The sequence below is a fragment of the Protomyctophum parallelum genome (genome assembly GCF_964188405.1).
Source record: "Protomyctophum parallelum genome assembly, chromosome: 18".
NCBI lineage: Eukaryota > Metazoa > Chordata > Actinopteri > Myctophiformes > Myctophidae > Protomyctophum > Protomyctophum parallelum.
The window spans coordinates 10239027-10261382 of record NC_139716.1 but is presented as its reverse complement, the minus strand read 5'-3'; the positions used below and the strand labels follow the sequence as shown (position 1 = coordinate 10261382).

Below are 22356 nucleotides of genomic sequence, written 5' to 3'. Positions count from 1 at the left end.
GCTATTTATGCATGAATTCAGCTTTTGGAATGAAGGGGAACTATATAACTAACTGGGACCACATGGTTCATGCCTACTCGGCTTCATGCCTTGTGGGAGTGCTAACAAAAGCTAGGTTTGGAATGGTGCAGAATCCTGCTAGACAGGAACACACTGTACGTGATGCCAAGAGTAACTCTATTTAGGATACGCCGGCCAATGATATAGCAGCATTGATCTTATATCCAAATTCATGTCCTTCAATGCCTATTAACCACTCATACCAGTACCAGTCGTACGGCACAATGGTGCCACAATGCAAAAATAGCCAATGTACAAGCTCTCACAATATGACGCCTTGTGGGAGCTTGTAAATATACTATTGTCACAATTCCTTTTACAATTTTAGAAAATGTTTGCCTATAATAATATGCCCAAAACATGGACGCCATGTTAACAGCTAGGGGTGAATACATGTAGGCTATACTCTAGCTCATATGAATCAAAATAAGAATCAAATGTATTGTCGCATCACAGGTTTGCAGGGTGTAGAACAGTTGGTTAAATTCATTTCCGTGCACGTTTCAGTGGTTTTCGTGTGAGAGAAATACCCTCTCTCCTTGTTCCCTTATTGCCTCAGTGGAAGCATTTCAACAACAAAAAGATGATGAATAATGAATGAATACAACAACACAAATATGAATGCATCAAATATGAATGCATGTGTTGGTGTTTTTATTATACAGTCAGGAACACATCTCAGAGCCAATATCATGGATATTGGCAGCGGTCTTCGGGATAGCGTTTATACTCTGGATTGTAACCTGCACCGGCGAAACATATGGACGCTTTCCTGTCGCACTCACAGACAAATTGGGCACATGCACTGTTGACTTCACCTGAATGAAAAAATAAAATATCATCACCAGAGATAGCAGATCTACAAGCTTGTAGATCGACAACGTATAAATCGGTTTTACTGGATAGCATCAGCCAGCTTCTTCAGAAACTCTGTAATGGACAAACAGTAATCAGTAAAGAACCATTACATTATTTAAATAGCAAACATGACGACGAATGTTAGACTTTTGTGAATTAAACAGTACAAAAGAAGTAGTTTCCAAAGTGTTTTCCCCCAGTGACTTTATTGTATATGGTATGAATGTTGGTCAACTTGTAGTTGCTGCAATATACTGTTTGGGTTCTGATTCTTTCCACATGGCACATAGTACTATAACTAACTAATAATATTCTGTCAATCACATAAAAGTGAGTCAAGGGAAAAACTCATGTGGATACATATATTATAGAAATATTGTAAACAATATCTACGCTTATTCAACATATTCTGTATCCTGTTTTAGGATTAAGTGTCAATAGTCAAAGATACTCACTGGGACATGTGACATTGCTGGTGGTCTCATCACATTCGTAACGGTATATTTTAGTATATGGGTTGTCTAGGATAGGCCAACATGAATCGTGTTGCATTGCATCAGCATAGCACTTGTCATGGACCTGACAGCATCTGACACAAACAGAGAGCAGACAGAAGAATAAGAAATGATTATTAATGCATCCTTATGTCAGATGAAAATCACAGCGTAGACCAACTGACCATCGATTATAAACTTCCAAATCAGAGAGAGAGTGTGTGTGTGTGTGTGTGTGTGTGTGTGTGTGTGTGTGTGTGTGTGTGTGTGTGTGTGTGTGCGTGTGCGTGTGTAAAGATAAATAAGTAAGTATGCCTTGCGAGCCATGTGGCCCATAGGGCAGGTGCGTTTTCCCCTGGACACAGTCTCAGGGCAGACACTTTAACCACAAGGCCACTGAGCTAGTTATATAGTATAATTATATGCATTCAAGTGCTCCCAAAAATGAGCTCTTACATAAAGATCAGAAAACAAACAACTAGCAAGCGGCCTGGCCTTTACTGCATGTACCATCTCTTTCCCCCCATTTCCTGTCAGCCTACTATCTATCCCTCTATAAAAGAATATAAAATAAAGGCGAAAGCCACAAAGAAATACATATACAACAGCTAGCACGCAAACACATCTTTGTCACATTTACATTTACATCCCACCGTCCATTTGTTCTTGAGTGCATACCTGTCAAGGTTATCAACAGGCACACCATGGCCACCCTTCCCGCAGAAGCAACCATAGTCATGGTAATCCCAGAATGGACGGCTATCAGGTATTGTACATTTAATCATTTGACGGAAGTCCCAAAGCGAACGTTTGGTCCTGTGCGCCGCCACTGAGGCTATATGAGGGGACAAGGAGAGAGGGGGATTTGCTCTTTCCGCAATGTGATTATTAATTCACATGGTACCACCACAAATCTACAGATACACAATTGATTGAAAGTTCGAACCCTGTCGGACTGGATCCTCAACTGAGGATGTTATTTGAACACATTTGCAAAGGTAAACAGACATGTGTGAACATTGTAATGAGCTTCAATGAAGTTCATGTTTACCTAATCTAGTTCCCACAAGCTCTTGCATAAATACGGGATGGGCAATGTTGACCTAACGTACAGTATGTATTTTTTGCATGCTAAATGAAGCATGGCTTTAGTTTAGCCTCCACCACCCCAGCCTCCACCCTTAACGTTTAAACTGAATGTTAAACTGAAATTCATGTGTGCATCAGTGGTGTAGAGTCTACCGTTATACGCTATATATACGTAGTATGCCATGCTGAAGTTTTGAGAATATATAGCGTATACGTGTGCACGTCGCCCAGAGAATAATTATGGTGTACCATGTGATTTTTTTTTACCGTAGGCTACAGCAGGGGGTAGGCAACCTTAGGCACCAGTGCCAACATTGGCACAAAGGAGGGTGGTCACTGGCACACTGGCAAGTGTGTGAGAGAGTATTTTTGGTTTTAAATAAACTTTTTAAAAAAATGCAGTAAAATAAATGAAGTCCCTCACATTAGTGTGTAAAATACATCCTGCATTCTACATTCATTAAAACTGAACTCTGCCCTGAGTCTAATGATCATTATAACAACGTGAAAGAAAATATTTAAAAAGAAGGAAAAACTTTATATTTGTTGACAATCAAAATAAGTTGGAATTTTTCCTGTGGTGTCATTAAAATTAATTAATGTTGATATGGCACACTGACGATCTAGAAAATAAAAACATGGCACTTCATTTAAAAAAGGTTGCAGACCCCTGGGCTACAGCACTGGTGTGCATGAAACACTAAACTGAATTCAATGTTCAATATATTTAATGTTAAACTGCATTCAAGTTTGCGTGACTAAAGTTGACTGTGCCCAAAGTTGACTGTTCCAGAGGCCCAAACCTCTGGAACTGTCTGCCCCTACATATCAAGTCTACCTTTACTTAAAACTCATCTTTTCTCCCTGGCTTTCAATTATGTTTGACCAAATTAACTTGTGTATATATGTCTTGCTTTGATGTTGTTATACTATGCTATTTGTGTTGCTTGTATCTCTGTATGCTTGTTTTTATGATCTTGTACAGCACTTTGGTTGACCTTTTGGTCTTTGTAAATGTGCTCTAGAAATACAGTTTGATTTAATTTCATTTGAAAGTTAATCAGATTAAATGTCTTGCTATGGGACAGCTCTTGTATACCTTTTGCATGACAGCGTTCCCTGATTTTGTTTGCAAGCTGCTTAACAAACTTTAGGAAAAGAACGGAGCCATTAGTTTATAACAGTATTCCATTTGTTGCAATAAATGTGACATGAGAGTTCCTAACTGAACTGATCAGTCATAATTTCATAAAGGATCAGAAAGTAGGCTTAATAAAAAATGATACACGTTTTCATAACAAGTTGTGAATTAAAAGGGATCAAATTGACTGGGATTCATTTGAGAATTGATTTTTAATGACACAAAGAATTGGAATAAAAACAAATGAAATACCAAAACAGGGGATAACAGAACACAACAGAATGAGACTTGAGTTAAATAAATCTAGTCTACAGGTCAAACCAAAGTCTGTCTGTAATAATGTGTTTCCAAAGTGAACAGAAAGCAGTCAGATAATGTTGCCACAACATTAATCCATGTTGTATGTTGAATACTCACAGGCTACGAGACAGACGGACAGGACAAGCACAACACGATGCAAGTTCATTTTTGCAGCCAAAGAACCTGTGGAACCAGAACATGTTATATGTAATAAAGACCTTGAGGCGTATAGACGTCTGCAGGCTCGCTGACGCCAATGTACACCTGAAGACAAGACAGGAGAGGTTTTGACTAAGTACAGTAGACCTACCGTAGTATACACACACACACACACACACACACACACACACGCACTAGTAACAGAGTGTGTGTCCCGTTCCTCCAGTCTGTCCATCAAGCTTACATGAGAAGGCAATCCCCAGGGTAGATTTACTCTACTTGCTGCGCCACACACACACACACACACACACACACACACACACACACACACACCTCCCTCACTGTATTTACATTACGCTTTAAACATTCCAATTCGTTCACATGCGGTACTGCAGGGGTCTGCAACCTTTTTTAAATGAAGTGCCATGTTTTTATTTTCTATATCGTCAGTGTGCCATATCAACATTAATTAATTTTAATGACACCACAGGAAAAATTCCAACATATTTTGCTTGTCAACAAATCTTTCCTTTTTCCTTCTTTTTAAATATTTTCTTTCACGTTGTTATAATGATCATTAGACTCAGGGCAGAGTTCAGTTTTAATGAATGTAGAATGCAGGATGTAATTTACACACTAATGTGAGGGAGTTCATTTATTTGACTACATTTTTTTTTTAAGTTTATTTAAAACCAAAAATACTCTCTCACACACTTGCCAGTGTGCCAGTAATCACCCTCCTTTGTGCCAATGTTGGCACTGGTGCCTAAGGTTGCCTACCCCTGCTTACTGTATAGCTCTATTGTGTATACAAATGTAGGCCTATTGTGTGTGGAGAGATTTCCTGGCTTGGCATGCAATTTCAAAACAGGGAGCAGGAAAGAGAGCATGTTGGGTGGACAAAAAGACCCTAACCCCCTTGGGCTGTTTAAGTATCTATTCAAACATCTTTTTTTTGTTAGACTTGGAACAGAACCCCAGTACTTGAGTCAAAGTATAGATACTCCTGGTCAAATATTACTGAACGACAAGTGAAAGTTTCTGTCTAATCTGTAAGTTTGAGTTTAAGTACTTTTGATTGAAAAGAAAACTTGTTAGTTGGTTGCTTTTGAACACAAGTAAGTATTTTTAAAAGCAGCCTACTCCAATACTTTAACTCAAGTACGAACTTGACTGAGCAACTCTCTCTTTCAACTTATAATATTTTGACCAGGTGTATTTATACTTTTACTGAAGAGTACAGGGGTTGAGTATACCTACTTTGTCCACCACTGATTTTAACTAGACAGCTGTTAATGGCACCTACTGCAAGTCTCCATATACAAATCACACTCCTCACTGAAGTGAGGGGCGCCCAGATGTTTTGGGGCATGTTGATGTTCTCATGTCCGTAAATAAATGTACTGTTTTTACAAGATGTTATTTATATCAGCGAGATGACGTCGCTGATCATTTATCCTAAACAAAAAATAATGTCCATATAGACTTGGCTGGCACGAATTACATCATAATTTACCCTATACAAACATTAAAATTCCATAGACCTGGCTGGCCTGTGATGTAATTTCTGAAAGCTATGCATTGAACGGAACACCTTTCCAGAATGGAATTTCCAGAACAATGGAGGGGGGTGAGCCATATCCATGCATACTTTTCATTTGACCAACAACAATAAAATAGGTTATAAATGTTCTTCTTTGACAAAAAACATTGATTCTAAATGTTCCAATATGAGAAATAAGGTAAAATAAACATGGGGCGAGGGGGCGAGATATCCACGCTGTGGGGCGAGATATCCACACTTTTCGAAAAGTGAAGTCGGCTCGGCCCAAGCCGTGGATATCCACGGCTTGGGGCGAGCCGTGAGAGAGAGAGAGAGATTTTTACCTGTAGGGGCCTACTATATTATTTAAACAGAGAGAGGGAGGGGGGGGGGGGGGGGGGGTAAAGTGAGGGCTGTCCCAGATTATAATAAATCCTCAAGCAGCCAATTATTTACGAACCCCCTCCCCATGTACAGCATAGTCTCTGAACTTCATATTATGCTTAGAGCTGGTCTGTCAGTATTCTGAACAAATAGGACTGTGACACAAAGGACACTAGGGGGGGCCAGAGGTCAATAAATAGATTATCACAATAATAATTGTAAGGTTGTGAGGTTTTAAGGTTGCCCATTATGGGCACTACTGGACAGTACAGTATGGTGTATTTTGTTTGTTACAGTATAGGCCTACTGACATTTTTAACCAGTAGGCAGCGCTATGTAGGCTGCCTATGATGTATATGATCTATTTTAACATGAGCATTAGAATTGTTAGGATGATGTCTTTCATTAGTACAACATTCATTTCACGTTTTAACGACAGTATGATTGTCTTGGCTTATTTCTGTCTAAATGGTAAAGTAGGGTGAAGTAGCTGTGTGGCTGGGTCTGTCCCTGTATCAGAGCATGAAAATAGCGTCACTGTTGCACAACCTAACACACAGACAGGCCATGGAGGAGGGCTTGTACAGTACAGTACAGTACAGTACAGGTACAGTATACAGCACCAATCACTTCAGACGGGTCTGATTTTTTACACTACATAAAAATAATAGGTTTTAGTTTTTTTTCCCCCAGCTTGGCGTAGATCATGTATCCTATTCCTACCTTACGTAGTCAGAAGATACTTTCTCTGCCATCCTGTCCTTTGAGGTCTCCAGGATCCTTTCATCTGCATCTGTTAGCGGAAGGGTTCCAAGGTGGTCCTGTGATGTCCTACTCCTCAGTCGTTTCTTTATCAACTGACAAAGAACTCAACTACAGTACTTGACTCCGGTCGAATATTACTCAAATATTTGTACTTGAATACAAAGTAGGCTACTCCATTAACTCAAGTATACAAAAGTACATGCTTTTAGTTTTAAAATACTTCCCCAAAAATATTTTCCATAAAATAAAATAAAGATGCTCAAAGATCCTCGCACCCTAGCCCCGCCTCAGTGAGAGGAGCAGAGCAGAGGCATGGTCACGTCGTAGACCCATGTAGGCTACAGAATACAAATGGTATTTTACAATGTAGATTTAATTAGGGTCCCAGAGATAAAAATCGTGTCAAATGTTGGTCCTTACCGTGGTCAAATGCATATCAAACTGTAGGAACGTGAAATTCAAAAGTTTGATAATCACTAGGGCCGGGACTAATTGCGATTCATTTAGATTAATTAACTACAGAAAAATTAATCGCGATTAACTACAGATAAATTAATCGCACCTTTTTTTCAACGCGGAACGTTTCTCACTGGGCGCTTTTCTATAGTACTGAAAACTGGAAATAATAAAAAGTCACCCCATTTTGTGTTGCCTAGAACTGGAGGTCTGACAAAAAACAGTAACAATATGAAGTAAGTACAGCTTTGTGATGTCACTGAGATGTACTTGTTACTGTTACTAATTCTTTTTCAGACCTCCAGTTCTAGGCAACACAGAATGGGGTGACTTTTTATTATTATTTCCACAACAGGTATATTAATGACAGTAAAATGTTGAAAATGAGTGGTATCCTGTAGTCACTATTCATAGATTCACTGGGATACCAAAAAACATTAAAAAAAAAAGGTTCTCGCTGTTCTCGGGTTGAATATTGATTTATTTATTGATATTAAAATGCGATTAATCTAGATTAATTAATCGCAAAGCCTCTGATTAATTAGATTAATTTTTTTTAATCGAGTCCAAGCTCTAATAATCACTACTGTAAATTCACTGCAACGCTGTCCTACCTAGGCACTTGGGCAGGTCCTTATATTGCATTTTGCTGCTGCAAAGTAGAGGAACCAAAAAAACAATACATTTTACTTTCATGTAAAATCTTGAACATTGAATATATAGAAACATGCATAAGTCACTATCATCAGATATTGCATTCTTTATTAATATCCTTTTGTTTTAAAATGAGTATTTCTTATTCTATTCTGATAATGTGTGAAAATATCGAGAAACCAACCAAAGACAAATGACTTGCATGTGTGAAGTCCTGTGAACGTACGCGAGAACGTACCCTAGGAAACCATTCAGATTTAGAAAACACTGTAGCAATGAGAAAGCACTTCAACATGCCTAGTTTTAGACAAGATTAGAACAGTTGAGGACAGTCATAAATAAGATTTAAAATTGACAATTACGAAGCATCTTCGTAGGCGTAGTTTCATCTTTGCAACAACATGTATTGAAATATGAATTGTTATCTTGTTTAAAGCACAATGCCAATAGATTGTTGAACAAAATCATGTGGGGAAAAATCTACTATACTGTATGTATTGTATAGGAATCAAAAGTTATTGACTTTCCAGGAGGACTTGTACGGCATAATGGTTAATTAATCACCAGCTCTTTTACACCCATATTTTGGGTGTAAAGGAATTCCCACAAAGCTTCCCACATTAGTAGTCTGATTCAGTCATCTTTTTTTGTCTGTGAATTTTGCGGAGAGATGCTCTTTCTGCTCGGCTGCAGACTTACATGGACCAAAGCTTGTTGTATGTCATTAGAATTTCTTATTCTAGACTACTAACATGGGGGGAAACCCCATACAAAATGGGTGTAAACAGCTTAGTGAATCGGGCCCCATAACTCTAAACGTCATATTAAACCCTTGGACTATTTGGACAACGTACTGAACCAAATTCAAAACACTTGGTTCATCCATCATCTTCATCCATGACAACATAAGTTTTGCCTCACTGGGTAAAACATTAGCTTCATTGTGCGTCTCACAAACTCCCCCTCGGAGCCTAGATGCACTTTCAGCTGGATGATTCGCAAAGAGATTTAGCGCATGGCAACAAGAACAAACATAAAATAGCTTTGTGCACATCGTCTTTCAAGTATCCTCTTATAGGGATGAGTGAGTGTTACATCTTTTAGCCTCTCTTTGGACGCAAATACTGCCACACGCAGAATTATCACAATTCCGACAGTGGAATTGCATTTCAATTGTAAGTCAAGCAAATGCAATTAGAACTTAGTAGCACTCCATTTCTCTGACATTACTTCCCAGTGTTTTGCGCATTTTGTTGGGAATGTGCGTAAACCTTGTATCTGCGCATTTAATCTTTTAAGGTTTTTCTTTTCAATAATTAATGCCCTAAATTTTGTACTTTTGTTGTATGATAATGTAGCGCAAAAGTAGTTAACAGCCAATCTACAAGCTCACAACAAGTATTCACAAGAACTTGAGACAAACGACATTGAATCCATTGGAACACAGATTCTTTTCACCATTTCCTGAAAAGTAAATGGATTCTGGATATAGCACCTACAAGGTTTTTTGCCCGATAGTGACCATTTGTGTTTTAGTGGCAATATCGCACAAGCTTTTGAAGTCCACTTCCTGTTGCTGTTTGGAACCGCTGTTGTAAGCTATCCCAACTGCATTATGGGTAAAGGGAGACAACAGTAAATACGCAATAGGCTAAATAGCGTGTGTGCATCAACAAGTATAGAAACTCACAAGTAAGCATGTTGAGAAGTCTCTTCAAAAGAACAACAATGTCAAACATACTCGTCCATCCAGAAACACTGCAGCTTCATTCCACACAGGTGTGTCGTTGACGGTGTGTGTTGAACTGGACCCTGTCGCCTTTCGCCATACACCCGTGGTTCTCAAAGTGGGGTCCAGGGACCCTCAGGGTCCTGTGAGGGGGTTCCAAATGGACCCTTAAAACGGTCTGTAACTCGGAGAGTGTACAAACGGAAGCGGTTCCATTTGTACACACGCTCACAGTTATGGGGGTCCTTGAAATTAAAAGGTTTGAGAACCAATGCCATTCGAGTGTCGGTCCCGGCCCACACAACCTCACGTGAGAGCGAGGGCTCACTTTGGCCCTTCTGAATCCATTCTGCATTGTGGGTAACATCTGCGTTCCGCTTCCGACCGGTCTTTTTCTTCTTCTTTTTTAGCGTGGCCAGCCAGCGTCTTTTCGCTCCTTCCCTTTTCCGTCTCTTCTCGTCTCGTCTCTCAGTAGCTGCTCTCGTGTCCAGTCAGGATGTAGAGGTTGCTCAAAGCCGAGGGGTCCTCTGTGGGCGTGCTCTGGAGGACAATGTCCCTGTTGCGAGGTCAAAAAGACAATGTTTTGACTTTTAAAGTAGGTTAAGACAAAACAATAAACTCTTAAAAAGTCGAAGCTCTATATTCCGATACGAATCATTGCCATATAGGGGTGGTTCAGTAACGGGGGTCTCCGCATCTCTTTAAAAAACTGAAAATACATGTCCAGGTGGGTGGCCAATTTTAGCCAATCAGGAGAGAGCACCCATTTATCGGCTTCATATTTTTGTGTTCCAGATCCAATTCTTTCCGCTCACTTCTCTGTGTCATCACTTCCTAGTAAGTAAGTGTTTTATGGCCAGCGGGGATGTGTTTTGTGAGCTTTTGTAGATCAGCTATTTTCACCATTTGTTGTACAAAGAAAAATCACACTTGTGTGAAGTGAGGGGCAGTCTTATCGTCATACATCAGCCAATCAAATCATCACATTCCGTGCTACAAACACATTCCGGCGTATCATTACGCCATAATGTCATACAGGTGTATAATTGCGATTATAAAGTTGGTATAACTCATCCAGAATGGTGTCCAATGTCTCTAGATAACATCATTTCCGCACTACTCGATATTGGCACATCCAAACATTATTGTACCTGTTGGTTCCCAGAACTCTGAATAGTCGAGTCTCGTCCGTGATCTCTTGCGTAATCTGCAAATAATGTGCATATAATTTATATGACTGAATGTCTCCATAACACATGCTCATACACCCTGGAGTAAAAGGACTGAATGTCTCCATAATACATGCTCATACACCCTGGAGTAAAATGACTGAATGTCTCCATAACACATGCTCATACACCCTGGAGTAAAATGACTGAATGTCTCCATAACACATGCTCATACACCAAGGAGTAAAAGGACTGAATGTCTCCATAACACATGCTCATACACCCTGGAGTAAAAGGACTGAATGTCTCCATAACACATGCTCATACACCCTGGAGTAAAAGGACTGAATGTCTCCATAACACATGCTCATACACCCTGGAGTCAAAGGACTGAATGTCTCCATAACACATGCTCATACACCCTGGAGTCAAAGGACTGAATGTCTCCATAACACATGCTCATACACCCTGGAGTCAAAGGACTGAATGTCTCCATAACACATGCTCATACACCCTGGAGTCAAAGGACTGAATGTCTCCATAACACATGCTCATACACCCTGGAGTAAAAGGACTGAATGTCTCCATAATACATGCTCATACATCCTGGAGTAATGACTGAATGTCTCCATAATACATGCTCATACATCCTGGAGTAATGACTGAATGTCTCCATAATACATGCTCATACACCCTGGAGTAAAAGCTCATCACCTCATTCGAGTGTAGACTCCTCCCTTTGAGTCCGTGTTTCCAGAAAGCCAGTACGCTGTCCTGTAAACAAACTAAATACAAGCCAGTGTAAAAGAACTGCCGTTAAAACAGACAGCATTCTTTTAGCTATAGTGACATCATGCCAGAGTACAATACGTACTTAACTCCTTGTGTGGATGATTTGGCTCTTTTTTTGAGGCTCAGGAAATTGAAAAAAGAATATTAGGACAGCCCGTCTTTAATTTGTATGTTGCAGGTCCCTGCATTACGATAACTGAGCATAAGTCTGTGCTAGAGCTGAGAAATCGATCACTGTGTATGATCTGTTTCACAAACTCAATGCCTCAATGTTGTCCATGTGATCATTATCATAATATCATGTCATAAGAGTATTATGTGCACACATAATACCCTTATGTGTGGCGCGCCCCTCAAAGACCTGTTCCAATATCACAGACAGTTTGGTGTGTTCTTGTTTATGCACAGCGAGATATGTACCTAGCGTTTCAATGGGGAAGTCAAAGAGCATCTCAGAAGCCAGGTCTTTGCTCGGAACTCCTTGTAGGTTCACAATCTTAACTGTTTCTGTGAAATAAAGACATATGGGACATATTATATGCACAGTATAATTAATACATTTAAATTCTGGCAGGCCTGCCCAAAGGACCAATGGGCTATATGCACACAGAATAACTCTTCCTACTTCCGGCCAAGGAAACTTTCAGAAGGAAAGGAAATGGTCACGTGACTGGGCTGCGCCATGACACTTTCATGGACACTTTGATGAGAGCCAAAACTCACACCGGAAAATCAATGAATACATGGCAGTGAATGGAGCCAGCTGGACCAGCTCATAACAAACATTTTTTATGAACAATTGAGACCTTTTGTCATAATAATCGGTTCAGGAATATAAAAGAAGACATATCACAGGTTGTTTTCTGAATCACTTGCTTTTCGATGTGCACAGTAGGCCTATATAAATGTCATTTGAGGATCTAAACAGCAGCCGGTATCGCTTCTGGCTGAGAGGTATTGCGAGATCTGACTGACAGAAGTCAGTCTCGCGATACTTGTGTGTCCGTGTTGTTGAACACATACACACACAACTTAACGTCGGGGAAAGTTATATGACTGACCCACTCAGGTGATGTCCATAATACTAATCACCGTAGTCTTACTGTGCAAATCGGACAATCGTTAAAAGGTGCTTGAGTTGGATACCGTTTCTCCCTCATTTCCTCGTATTTCTAGTTGATTGAAGTAATGTCATGCACATTTTCCCAGTCCATAGCCTACTGCAGGCCCGGTTGACTAGCCCCATTAGGTCTTTGTGACTCACGTTGTAGTGCAATGAGCACAGTGTCTCTGTCCAGCTGGGTCACCTGCACCGCACCTACTGGTCCACTGTCTGGGAGAGGCACCGCGGGAGAGAGACACACAGAGAGAGAGAGAGAGAGAGAGAGAGCATCATGAGATAAGTGGCAAACGTGACTAGGGGTGCAAAAGTTAAAAAAAATTCAAGGGATAAGGGATAAAAAATTATGAAAGAAAAAAGGAAGACAAAGGCTGCAGCCCACCCCTTGATGACCCCTACCTGGAGTAGAATTGGGCGTGCCGTTCAGTTCTACGATGTCAAACTTGAGCTGCTGCAGGCTGCTGGGGGTCTTCCCGTTGGCACTGTCTCTCACCCCCACGCACAGCTGTGGAAACTCATCCGTTACCAGCACCAGCAGTTCAAAGATAGGGAGCTGCTCCGGGAGGCTCAGCGATATGTTCTTAACGTCGAAACAGAAGGAGGCTCAGTCGAGGTAAACAGCACACACAAGGCAAAACAATAATAATAATGAAAATACAGGTATTCACTGGTGGTGAGTGGGAAGTGTAAAACGGCTCGGTACTGACCTTAAGCTGCATGAACTTTTGGAGAGGCTCATACCACAGGAGAAGAACCAGACCAGAGGGAACAGCGCCACACAGGAATGTACTGTCCGTGTACGGGTTCCTTGCTGTGAGAGACACACACACACAAACACTGATGGTTTCCGCTATTCTCATAATAATGCTGTTTTGCTGGACCATATCCCCACAGATTGTTGGCCATGTTAGGCTTTTAACATTTAACCATTAAAGTGGATACCGGTAATCTTGTCCAAGCTCACAACGCGTCACAATTTGACACAGTGCGAGCTCAGGCACTGCTAAAATGGGCAATGTTATTGAGTTTTTGTACACCAGTCCGGTGCCCAGACCGTTACGCTACGGCCTGGGCCTGTACATGTACATTTAAATACAGTACATTCAACCCCAGTGGCTCCCAAACTGTGGTGCGTGCACCCCTTATGGTGCACAAACACCTCTAGGGTGTGCGTGACGTGAAAAGGGTAATCGCGGTTTAATGGTGTTATTTCACACAAACGGCAAAATCCGGTAAACACCGTTGTAAGGAGATGTATAGAGCAGCTGCTGGGAGTATACAGCAGCTGTGTGTCTCTCCGGGCAGTGACGTTCCGTGATTATTTGCCATAATCATATATATTTTTTAACCCATTCTGACCTGAGATCAGATTCATACGAGGTTTCCGCCGGACACACACTGGTCTGATGAACCCATTCTGACCTGAGATCAGATTCTATGTCGCTCTTCGATTTTTCAAAAATAGCAGACCTACAAGCTCGTATCGCGCGATATGAGCTTGTAGATCTGCTATTTTTAAATAGCTAAAGCATAACATGATGCCGACACCAAAATGGGTGCCCGGTCAGAATACATTTTCGGCCAAATACAACGAGTGTTGGGGCCGGGGGGGGGGGGGGGGGGGGGGGTGTGTCAGACAGCTAGGTCAGGAGGTAACGCGGGGTGCACGGCCAAAAAGGTTTGGGGACCGCTGCGCCTACAGTAACATAACGCTCATGTACAATTCACCAGTGAACTAGACAGGATAACTACAGTCCGTTGACTTTGCTTCATATATAGTATGAATAACGATTCATTCAACATGATCAGGGGCCTGTTTCACGAAACTTGGATTAAAGATTAAGCCGGGATTTAACACATATCCTGGCTTAATATATCCTGGATCAGCGATTAACCAGTTTCATGAAAACTGGTTAATCTTGCCAGATTAATTTAACCAGTTAACCTGGATATGTTGAGGCTTGATTCGGTTTCATGAAAGTGATGCTACATTAGTTACCATGGAAACTAATGCTTTGGACTTAGCCTGCTCCGGACCAGGCTAACAGCCAGGTTTAACCTAATCCTGATGTCTTTACTGTTCATTAAACGCCCAATGCATTCTCAATGGCAATAGCACAAACTTTGGCATGCTACTAGTACTAGTCCTACATACTTGCACATAGAAACCCCATTCAAACCTATTTAGGTTCATCTTACGGTGGACATGTTTGCCTGAAAAGGAATCTTTGAAATGTTTCGTAGTTTTAGAAATATAGTGCTTTCAAATTTGAGACATTTATAGGCAGATAGTGGCATGTCAAAAAATCACTTTCACCTAGAAACTCCATTCACACTTTGTAAAATTCAGTTTACTGTGGAGACAGATGCTGGAACTTTTTACTTTGAAATGTTTTGTAGTTTCTGAGTTATTTAATTTAAGCAGTCAAACTGATCACAAACCAATGATGTTTTCCAGACTTATTCAATTATTATGGGTTTATGTTGCCTTATTTGTATCGGTCTGCATTAAAGGACTAATTTAAGCACTATATAAAATCAAATAACCAAAATATATAGGCTGCACAACATCATGACAGCTTGTGAGCTTGTAGATCAGCTGCTTTTGGTGAATGTTCCCCAAAATAGGTTTGATGTCGTGCAAGTGCACGGTTAAGAAGAATTATTATATTATATTATATATATTTTTAGTAAAAGTGAAAACGACTAAATATTAACATTACTCATTGTTTTACAACATATTACCATTGTAACGTTTCACCCACTATTGAACCCATGACCCACAGTTCACCAGTCTGGCCCCTGTCTGGACAACAACCCCCTTCACCAAAGGTAGCTCCCTCAGAGGAGGGAGTTATGGCCAAATATCACAATGTGACAATATCATTATGCTTATTGCTTACAATATTAAGAATTCTGTTTTAAGTTAATAGTAGTGGTAAAATGTAAACTATATTTTTGGGGTAGTTAATCATTCAGTCTATCCACTATTGAGAGTATGTTCTCTTTAATTACAGCAGCAGTATTTATTTTAGAAGCTTAAGTCCTTGTATCAGTAAGTCTTGAATAGATTAGTAAAGATACTGAGATATACAAAAGGGGGCAGTAATGCAACTATTAAGGATGCAAACTGCCATAATACCGCATGAAGAAGAAGGATCAGTAAATCTGTGTTCTACAGAATGGGTCTAGAGACAAAAAGTCAGGCTAACTATTAAGCCAGGCTTGCTGATCGCGACTCTGCAAATCCGCCAATTCTGAGCCTCGCTTGGCTTTAGTGGAACGGAATAAACCAGGCTGTAAAGACCAGGATTGAAAAAGCCTGGTTTTGGCCTAAATCCTGGATTAGTTAATCCAAGTTTCGTGAAACAGGCCCCAGCTCTCCTGTACTTACCTAAACTGCATCTTCTACAGCCTTTAGTGTCGGGTATCTTCACCGATATGGCAAACTTCCTGCTGATGGAGCCAACAGAAAGAAACACCTGGAGTCAAGACGTTAGCTTTTATCACCATCCTCCTGTTAGCGTCTCAATATAGAATCTCATTTTTCTAAATGATCATACTTAACATTATTGGTTTGAGATACAGTGAAGTATCTCAAATCACCAACTCACACAGACATTTGTGGCAGATATTAAGTGTTTCACATTTTAAGTAAATGACTTACTTTTAAAAGTCTGTGTCCAGGCTTTGTGGGACAATGCCACAGCATCATGTTCTGTCATTTATCTAAGCTTTTAAATCACACTACAAATCATATACATAATGTGAACTGTACTATTAGAGCAGCATGAGTAATGTTTTGGTGAGCAGGCATACAGAGAAAAGGAACATCTTTAATTGCTGACAGAGCCCAATCTGTATGCACTGCACTGCTGCGTTCACCCGTCTCAGGCATCACTCTCAGCAAACCAGATGCTGCCACACATGGCAAGTGCCTACATAGCCACAAGGCCACTGGCCTAAAAAAAAACACAAACCAGGACAAAACGTAACAAAACAGCATGGCCGGCACCCGCTGGCCTAGTGGTCCAGGCGCATGCGACATATGTCTGGCCTGACAGCGTCTCGCGTGTTCGAGCCCCGTTCATGACGACCTTTGCTGCATGTCTCTCCCCTTCTCTCTCTCTCCCTCTTTCCTATCCGTCTTCAATGTACGTAACTATCAATAAAAAGGCACAAAAGCCAAAAACAAATCTTACTGTCATTACTGTCCACCACCGATAACATTGGTGGGGGACAACAATGGTTTGCTGTGGGGGCGAGTTTATAAAAATTGCATAATAAGATGTGGGTTTTAGTGCTGCCCTGTTGTGTACAGAGGTGTCTCTGACACGTACATACCAAGGGAGCTGCTTTGACCCGTCTCTAGCCATCATCCGTCTCTCAATCAGCTAAAGGATAAAATATATAACCCATTCTGACCGGGCACCCATTTTGGTGTTGGCATCATGTTATGCTTTAGCTATTTAAAAATAGCAGATCTACAAGCTCATATCGCGCCACCGAGTGGCGCGATACGAGCTTGTAGGTCTGCTATTTTTGAAAAATCGAAGAACGACTGACATCTTTTAGAATCTGATCTCAGGTCAGAATGGGTTCATCAGACCAGTGTGTGTCCGGCGGAAACCTCGTATGAATCTGATCTCAGGTCAGAATGGGATATATAACCTCAGCGAGGCCTCTCCTCCAGGGGTCTACGGTTCTACCTACCTTGGGCTGATCCTCTCAGTGAGGCGGTTGGTGCCGAGAGACAGGCTGCTGTGTTTCTTCTGGACGTGACCTCTCTGCTCAAACAGCCCTAACAGACTGTGGGAATACAGTTGTGACGACTTCCCTGGTCGGTGGAAAGGAAAGCATTAAGAACGATTAGTTTTTGAGTGGTACAACCACTCCTACAACCAGCAATGTCCGTTCGTCCGTCCGTCCGTCCGTCCGCCCGTCTGTCCGTCTGTCTGTCTAGGGTATGTTTAGGGTACCAACAGGGGGCGTTGTTTTTGTCATCATAATGAGATCACATGAATGGTCATGTACTGTACCTGATACGGACATCAGAACGTTGTTCATAACATAGAGCCATGTACACCTCTGGGGCAGCAACTGTGGGAAGGAAGAGGTTGACTTAAAACAATGTTCGGAGGTACGGTAGAACCCTGGATTGTAAAGAACTTGGACATGATGTCAATTATCTTAATCTGTTGCTTATGTTGTTGCTTTTGTGTTCTGGGAGTAAAGAAAGTGGAAGCCATTATGATATCCTTCACTCTCATGGCCTGCATGGCAAAATAAGTCTCATAAATTAATAATAGAATAAGACTCAAAAATCACGCTTTTAACACAAACGAACACAAACAAAGCAGACGCTACGAATGATAGTATATGGTACTCGATTTGGGGGAAGTGAAATGGCTGCAATTATGGAAGCGAAAACACCCAAAGTTCTGCTTGTGGCGATGCAGACTGTATCTGGGGTAATATAAATACTGAAGCACAATCTCGTCTGCAATCTAATAAGAAGCCTTATGGCTCCTTCTATCTTTTCTAAACACATTGCAGAGAATAATCACAAGAGAATATAATAGGCCTTTTTTCCTGATGTTCTGAGAACTAAAAGGCTGTAGGCATGTTTCTCTAATAAATATTTGTGCTCCAAGTATAGACAGTGTGTAGGCGTCTCTTATTCTGAAGGCCGTTCTTCCGCCGGTTTTCCAAAAAAAAACACGTCCAGTCTGCAAGGACCTTCCCCGTCACTTATTTGTTATTTCTAACACAAATACTGTACCTCACACTGTATAAATGTGCAAACAATAACATACAATCAAAATAATTCTGGTTCCGAGGACACCGGGTCGGTGAATGTCATTAACTTCAGGGTAGAAAACTGCGAGCAGCACCACTGCCATCAAGCAGCATCTGAAGTAGACACAAATTATATGATTTGGTATTTTTTACCTTCTCTAGTGTGTCTTCGTGCAGCTCATTGAGGTTGAGTATATAGACACCCTCCTCTGCTCCCAGAATTAGGTACTGATCTATAGGGCAGAAAATACAACGTTTGATCATTGCTCGGTCGTCAGGATAATCCCCCTTGACGGTAATGATGGCATTGGCCTTACCTTTCGTCTTCGGTAGAATCCAAGTCACTGCGCAGTGGATCTTCAGGGGGCAGCCGTTGAAGACCTTAGAAAAGCATGCTCCCATCTGCAAAAAAAAACAGTATATCAACGTATCAACCCATTTTGACCTGAGATCAGACAGTTTTCTTAAAAAGCTATGTTTCTATGTCAGTCGTTCTTCGATTTTTCAAAAATAGCAGACCTACAAGCTCGTAGCGCTCCACTCGGTGGCGCGCTATGAGCTTGTAGATCTGCTATTTTTCAATAGCTAAAGTATAACAATGCTAACACCAAAAGGGGTGCCCTCCCCAAAATGGGTTAAGGTAGGGCAACAGATAAAGGACAACTTACTTCAGATATTTAAATACTAACCCATATCTAGACAACCACATCAGTTGCTTCAAAAAAATAAATAATAATAATTACAAAGTTTATAATAACTATAATAACTTTAATAATAATTATTATTATTACTGAAAATTATACAAGTTCTGCTGAGAAAGCAGCTGTGTGCGTATGAAAAATCATGATACCACGAGAGGAGGAAGTTGCTATACAGTCAGTATAGCATACATACTATACTGACTGTAGTACTTTAGTAATACAATTGGCCTATAATTACATTGTTAAATAGCAGGTTATATATATATATATATATATATATATATATATATATATATATATATATATATATGAGCATAAGCTGTTGTTCAAACTGGCAGTGGCAGCCAAATCCTACTTGGGCCTATCCAGATTGGAATCCGATTTGGTTTGCATCACGACTGAACATAATAATACACATGGAAGCAGCCCAATGTCGTTACGTAGTTACTAGTTACCAAAGCAGCCCAATGTCGTTACGTAGTTACTAGTTACCAAAGCAGCCCAATGTCGTTACATAGTTACTAGTTACCAAAGCAGCCCAATGTCGTTACATAGTTACTAGTTACCAAAGCAGCCCAATGTCGTTACATAGTTACTAGTTACCAAAGCAGCCCAATGTCGTTACATAGTTACTAGTTACCAAAGCAGCCCAATGTCGTTACATAGTTACTAGTTACCAAAGCAGCCCAATGTCGTTACGTAGTTACTAGTTACCAAAGCAGCCCAATGTCGTTACATAGTTACTAGTTACCAAAGCAGCCCAATGTCGTTACATAGTTACTAGTTACCAAAGCAGCCCAATGTCGTTACGTAGTTACTAGTTACCAAAGCAGCCCAATGTCGTTACGTAGTTACTAGTTACCAAAGCAGCCCAATGTCGTTACATAGTTACTAGTTACCAAAGCAGCCCAATGTCGTTACATAGTTACTAGTTACCAAAGCAGCCCAATGTCGTTACATAGTTACTAGTTACCAAAGCAGCCCAATGTCGTTACATAGTTACTAGTTACCAAAGCAGCCCAATGTCGTTACATAGTTACTAGTTACCAAAGCAGCCCAATGTCGTTACATAGTTACCAAAGCAGCCCAATGTCGTTACATAGTTACCAAAGCAGCCCAATGTCGTTACATAGTTACTAGTTACCAAAGCAGCCCAATGTCGTTACATAGTTACTAGTTACCAAAGCAGCCCAATGTCGTTACGTAGTTACTAGTTACCAAAGCAGCCCAATGTCGTTACATAGTTACTAGTTACCAAAGCAGCCCAATGTCGTTACATAGTTACTAGTTACCAAAGCAGCCCAATGTCGTTACATAGTTACTAGTTACCAAAGCAGCCCAATGTCGTTACATAGTTACTAGTTACCAAAGCAGCCCAATGTCGTTACATAGTTACTAGTTACCAAAGCAGCCCAATGTCGTTACATAGTTACTAGTTACCAAAGCAGCCCAATGTCGTTACGTAGTTACTAGTTACCAAAGCAGCCCAATGTCGTTACGTAGTTACTAGTTACCAAAGCAGCCCAATGTCGTTACATAGTTACTAGTTACCAAAGCAGCCCAATGTCGTTACGTAGTTACTAGTTACCAAAGCAGCCCAATGTCGTTACATAGTTACTAGTTACCAAAGCAGCCCAATGTCGTTACGTAGTTACTAGTTACCAAAGCAGCCCAATGTCGTTACGTAGTTACTAGTTACCAAAGCAGCCCAATGTCGTTACGTAGTTACTAGTTACCAAAGCAGCCCAATGTCGTTACGTAGTTACTAGTTACCAAAGCAGCCCAATGTCGTTACATAGTTACTAGTTACCAAAGCAGCCCAATGTCGTTACATAGTTACTAGTTACCAAAGCAGCCCAATGTCGTTACATAGTTACTAGTTACCAAAGCAGCCCAATGTCGTTACGTAGTTACTAGTTACCAAAGCAGCCCAATGTCGTTACATAGTTACTAGTTACCAAAGCAGCCCAATGTCGTTACATAGTTACTAGTTACCAAAGCAGCCCAATGTCGTTACATAGTTACTAGTTACCAAAGCAGCCCAATGTCGTTACGTAGTTACTAGTTACCAAAGCAGCCCAATGTCGTTACGTAGTTACTAGTTACCAAAGCAGCCCAATGTCGTTACGTAGTTACTAGTTACCAAAGCAGCCCAATGTCGTTACGTAGTTACTAGTTACCAAAGCAGCCCAATGTCGTTACATAGTTACTAGTTACCAAAGCAGCCCAATGTCGTTACGTAGTTACTAGTTACCAAAGCAGCCCAATGTCGTTACATAGTTACTAGTTACCAAAGCAGCCCAATGTCGTTACATAGTTACTAGTTACCAAAGCAGCCCAATGTCGTTACGTAGTTACTAGTTACCAAAGCAGCCCAATGTCGTTACGTAGTTACTAGTTACCAAAGCAGCCCAATGTCGTTACATAGTTACTAGTTACCAAAGCAGCCCAATGTCGTTACATAGTTACTAGTTACCAAAGCAGCCCAATGTCGTTACATAGTTACCAAAGCAGCCCAATGTCGTTACATAGTTACCAAAGCAGCCCAATGTCGTTACATAGTTACTAGTTACCAAAGCAGCCCAATGTCGTTACGTAGTTACTAGTTACCAAAGCAGCCCAATGTCGTTACATAGTTACTAGTTACCAAAGCAGCCCAATGTCGTTACGTAGTTACTAGTTACCAAAGCAGCCCAATGTCGTTACATAGTTACTAGTTACCAAAGCAGCCCAATGTCGTTACATAGTTACTAGTTACCAAAGCAGCCCAATGTCGTTACGTAGTTACTAGTTACCAAAGCAGCCCAATGTCGTTACGTAGTTACTAGTTACCAAAGCAGCCCAATGTCGTTACATAGTTACTAGTTACCAAAGCAGCCCAATGTCGTTACGTAGTTACTAGTTACCAAAGCAGCCCAATGTCGTTACATAGTTACTAGTTACCAAAGCAGCCCAATGTCGTTACGTAGTTACTAGTTACCAAAGCAGCCCAATGTCGTTACGTAGTTACTAGTTACCAAAGCAGCCCAATGTCGTTACATAGTTACTAGTTACCAAAGCAGCCCAATGTCGTTACATAGTTACTAGTTACCAAAGCAGCCCAATGTCGTTACGTAGTTACTAGTTACCAAAGCAGCCCAATG

General features: G+C 40.8%; 1 protein-coding gene across 7 annotated transcripts in view; it reads right to left on the bottom strand.

The window, feature by feature from the left end:
* Positions 1-8001: 8001 nt before the first annotated feature.
* Positions 8002-22356, bottom strand: part of map4k2 (mitogen-activated protein kinase kinase kinase kinase 2) — a 47421-nt gene continuing 33066 nt past the window's right edge. For 5 of the 7 annotated variants that reach the window (XM_083788492.1, XM_083788497.1, XM_083788495.1 and 2 more), the window contains 12 exons: positions 18830-18914; positions 18666-18745; positions 17753-17813; positions 17427-17550; positions 16108-16169; positions 13421-13524; positions 13113-13293; positions 12858-12926; positions 12014-12100; positions 11516-11586; positions 10784-10839; positions 8002-10188 (listed from right to left, as the gene is read on the bottom strand). In XM_083788492.1, the coding sequence (XP_083644618.1) occupies positions 10101-10188; positions 10784-10839; positions 11516-11586; positions 12014-12100; positions 12858-12926; positions 13113-13293; positions 13421-13524; positions 16108-16169; positions 17427-17550; positions 17753-17813; positions 18666-18745; positions 18830-18914 (1068 nt within the window). In that variant the 3' untranslated portion in view covers positions 8002-10100. The remainder of the gene's footprint in view (positions 10189-10783; positions 10840-11515; positions 11587-12013; positions 12101-12857; positions 12927-13112; positions 13294-13420; positions 13525-16107; positions 16170-17426; positions 17551-17752; positions 17814-18665; positions 18746-18829; positions 18915-22356) is intronic. The other 2 variants (XM_083788494.1, XM_083788498.1) reach the window with 1 other exon arrangement.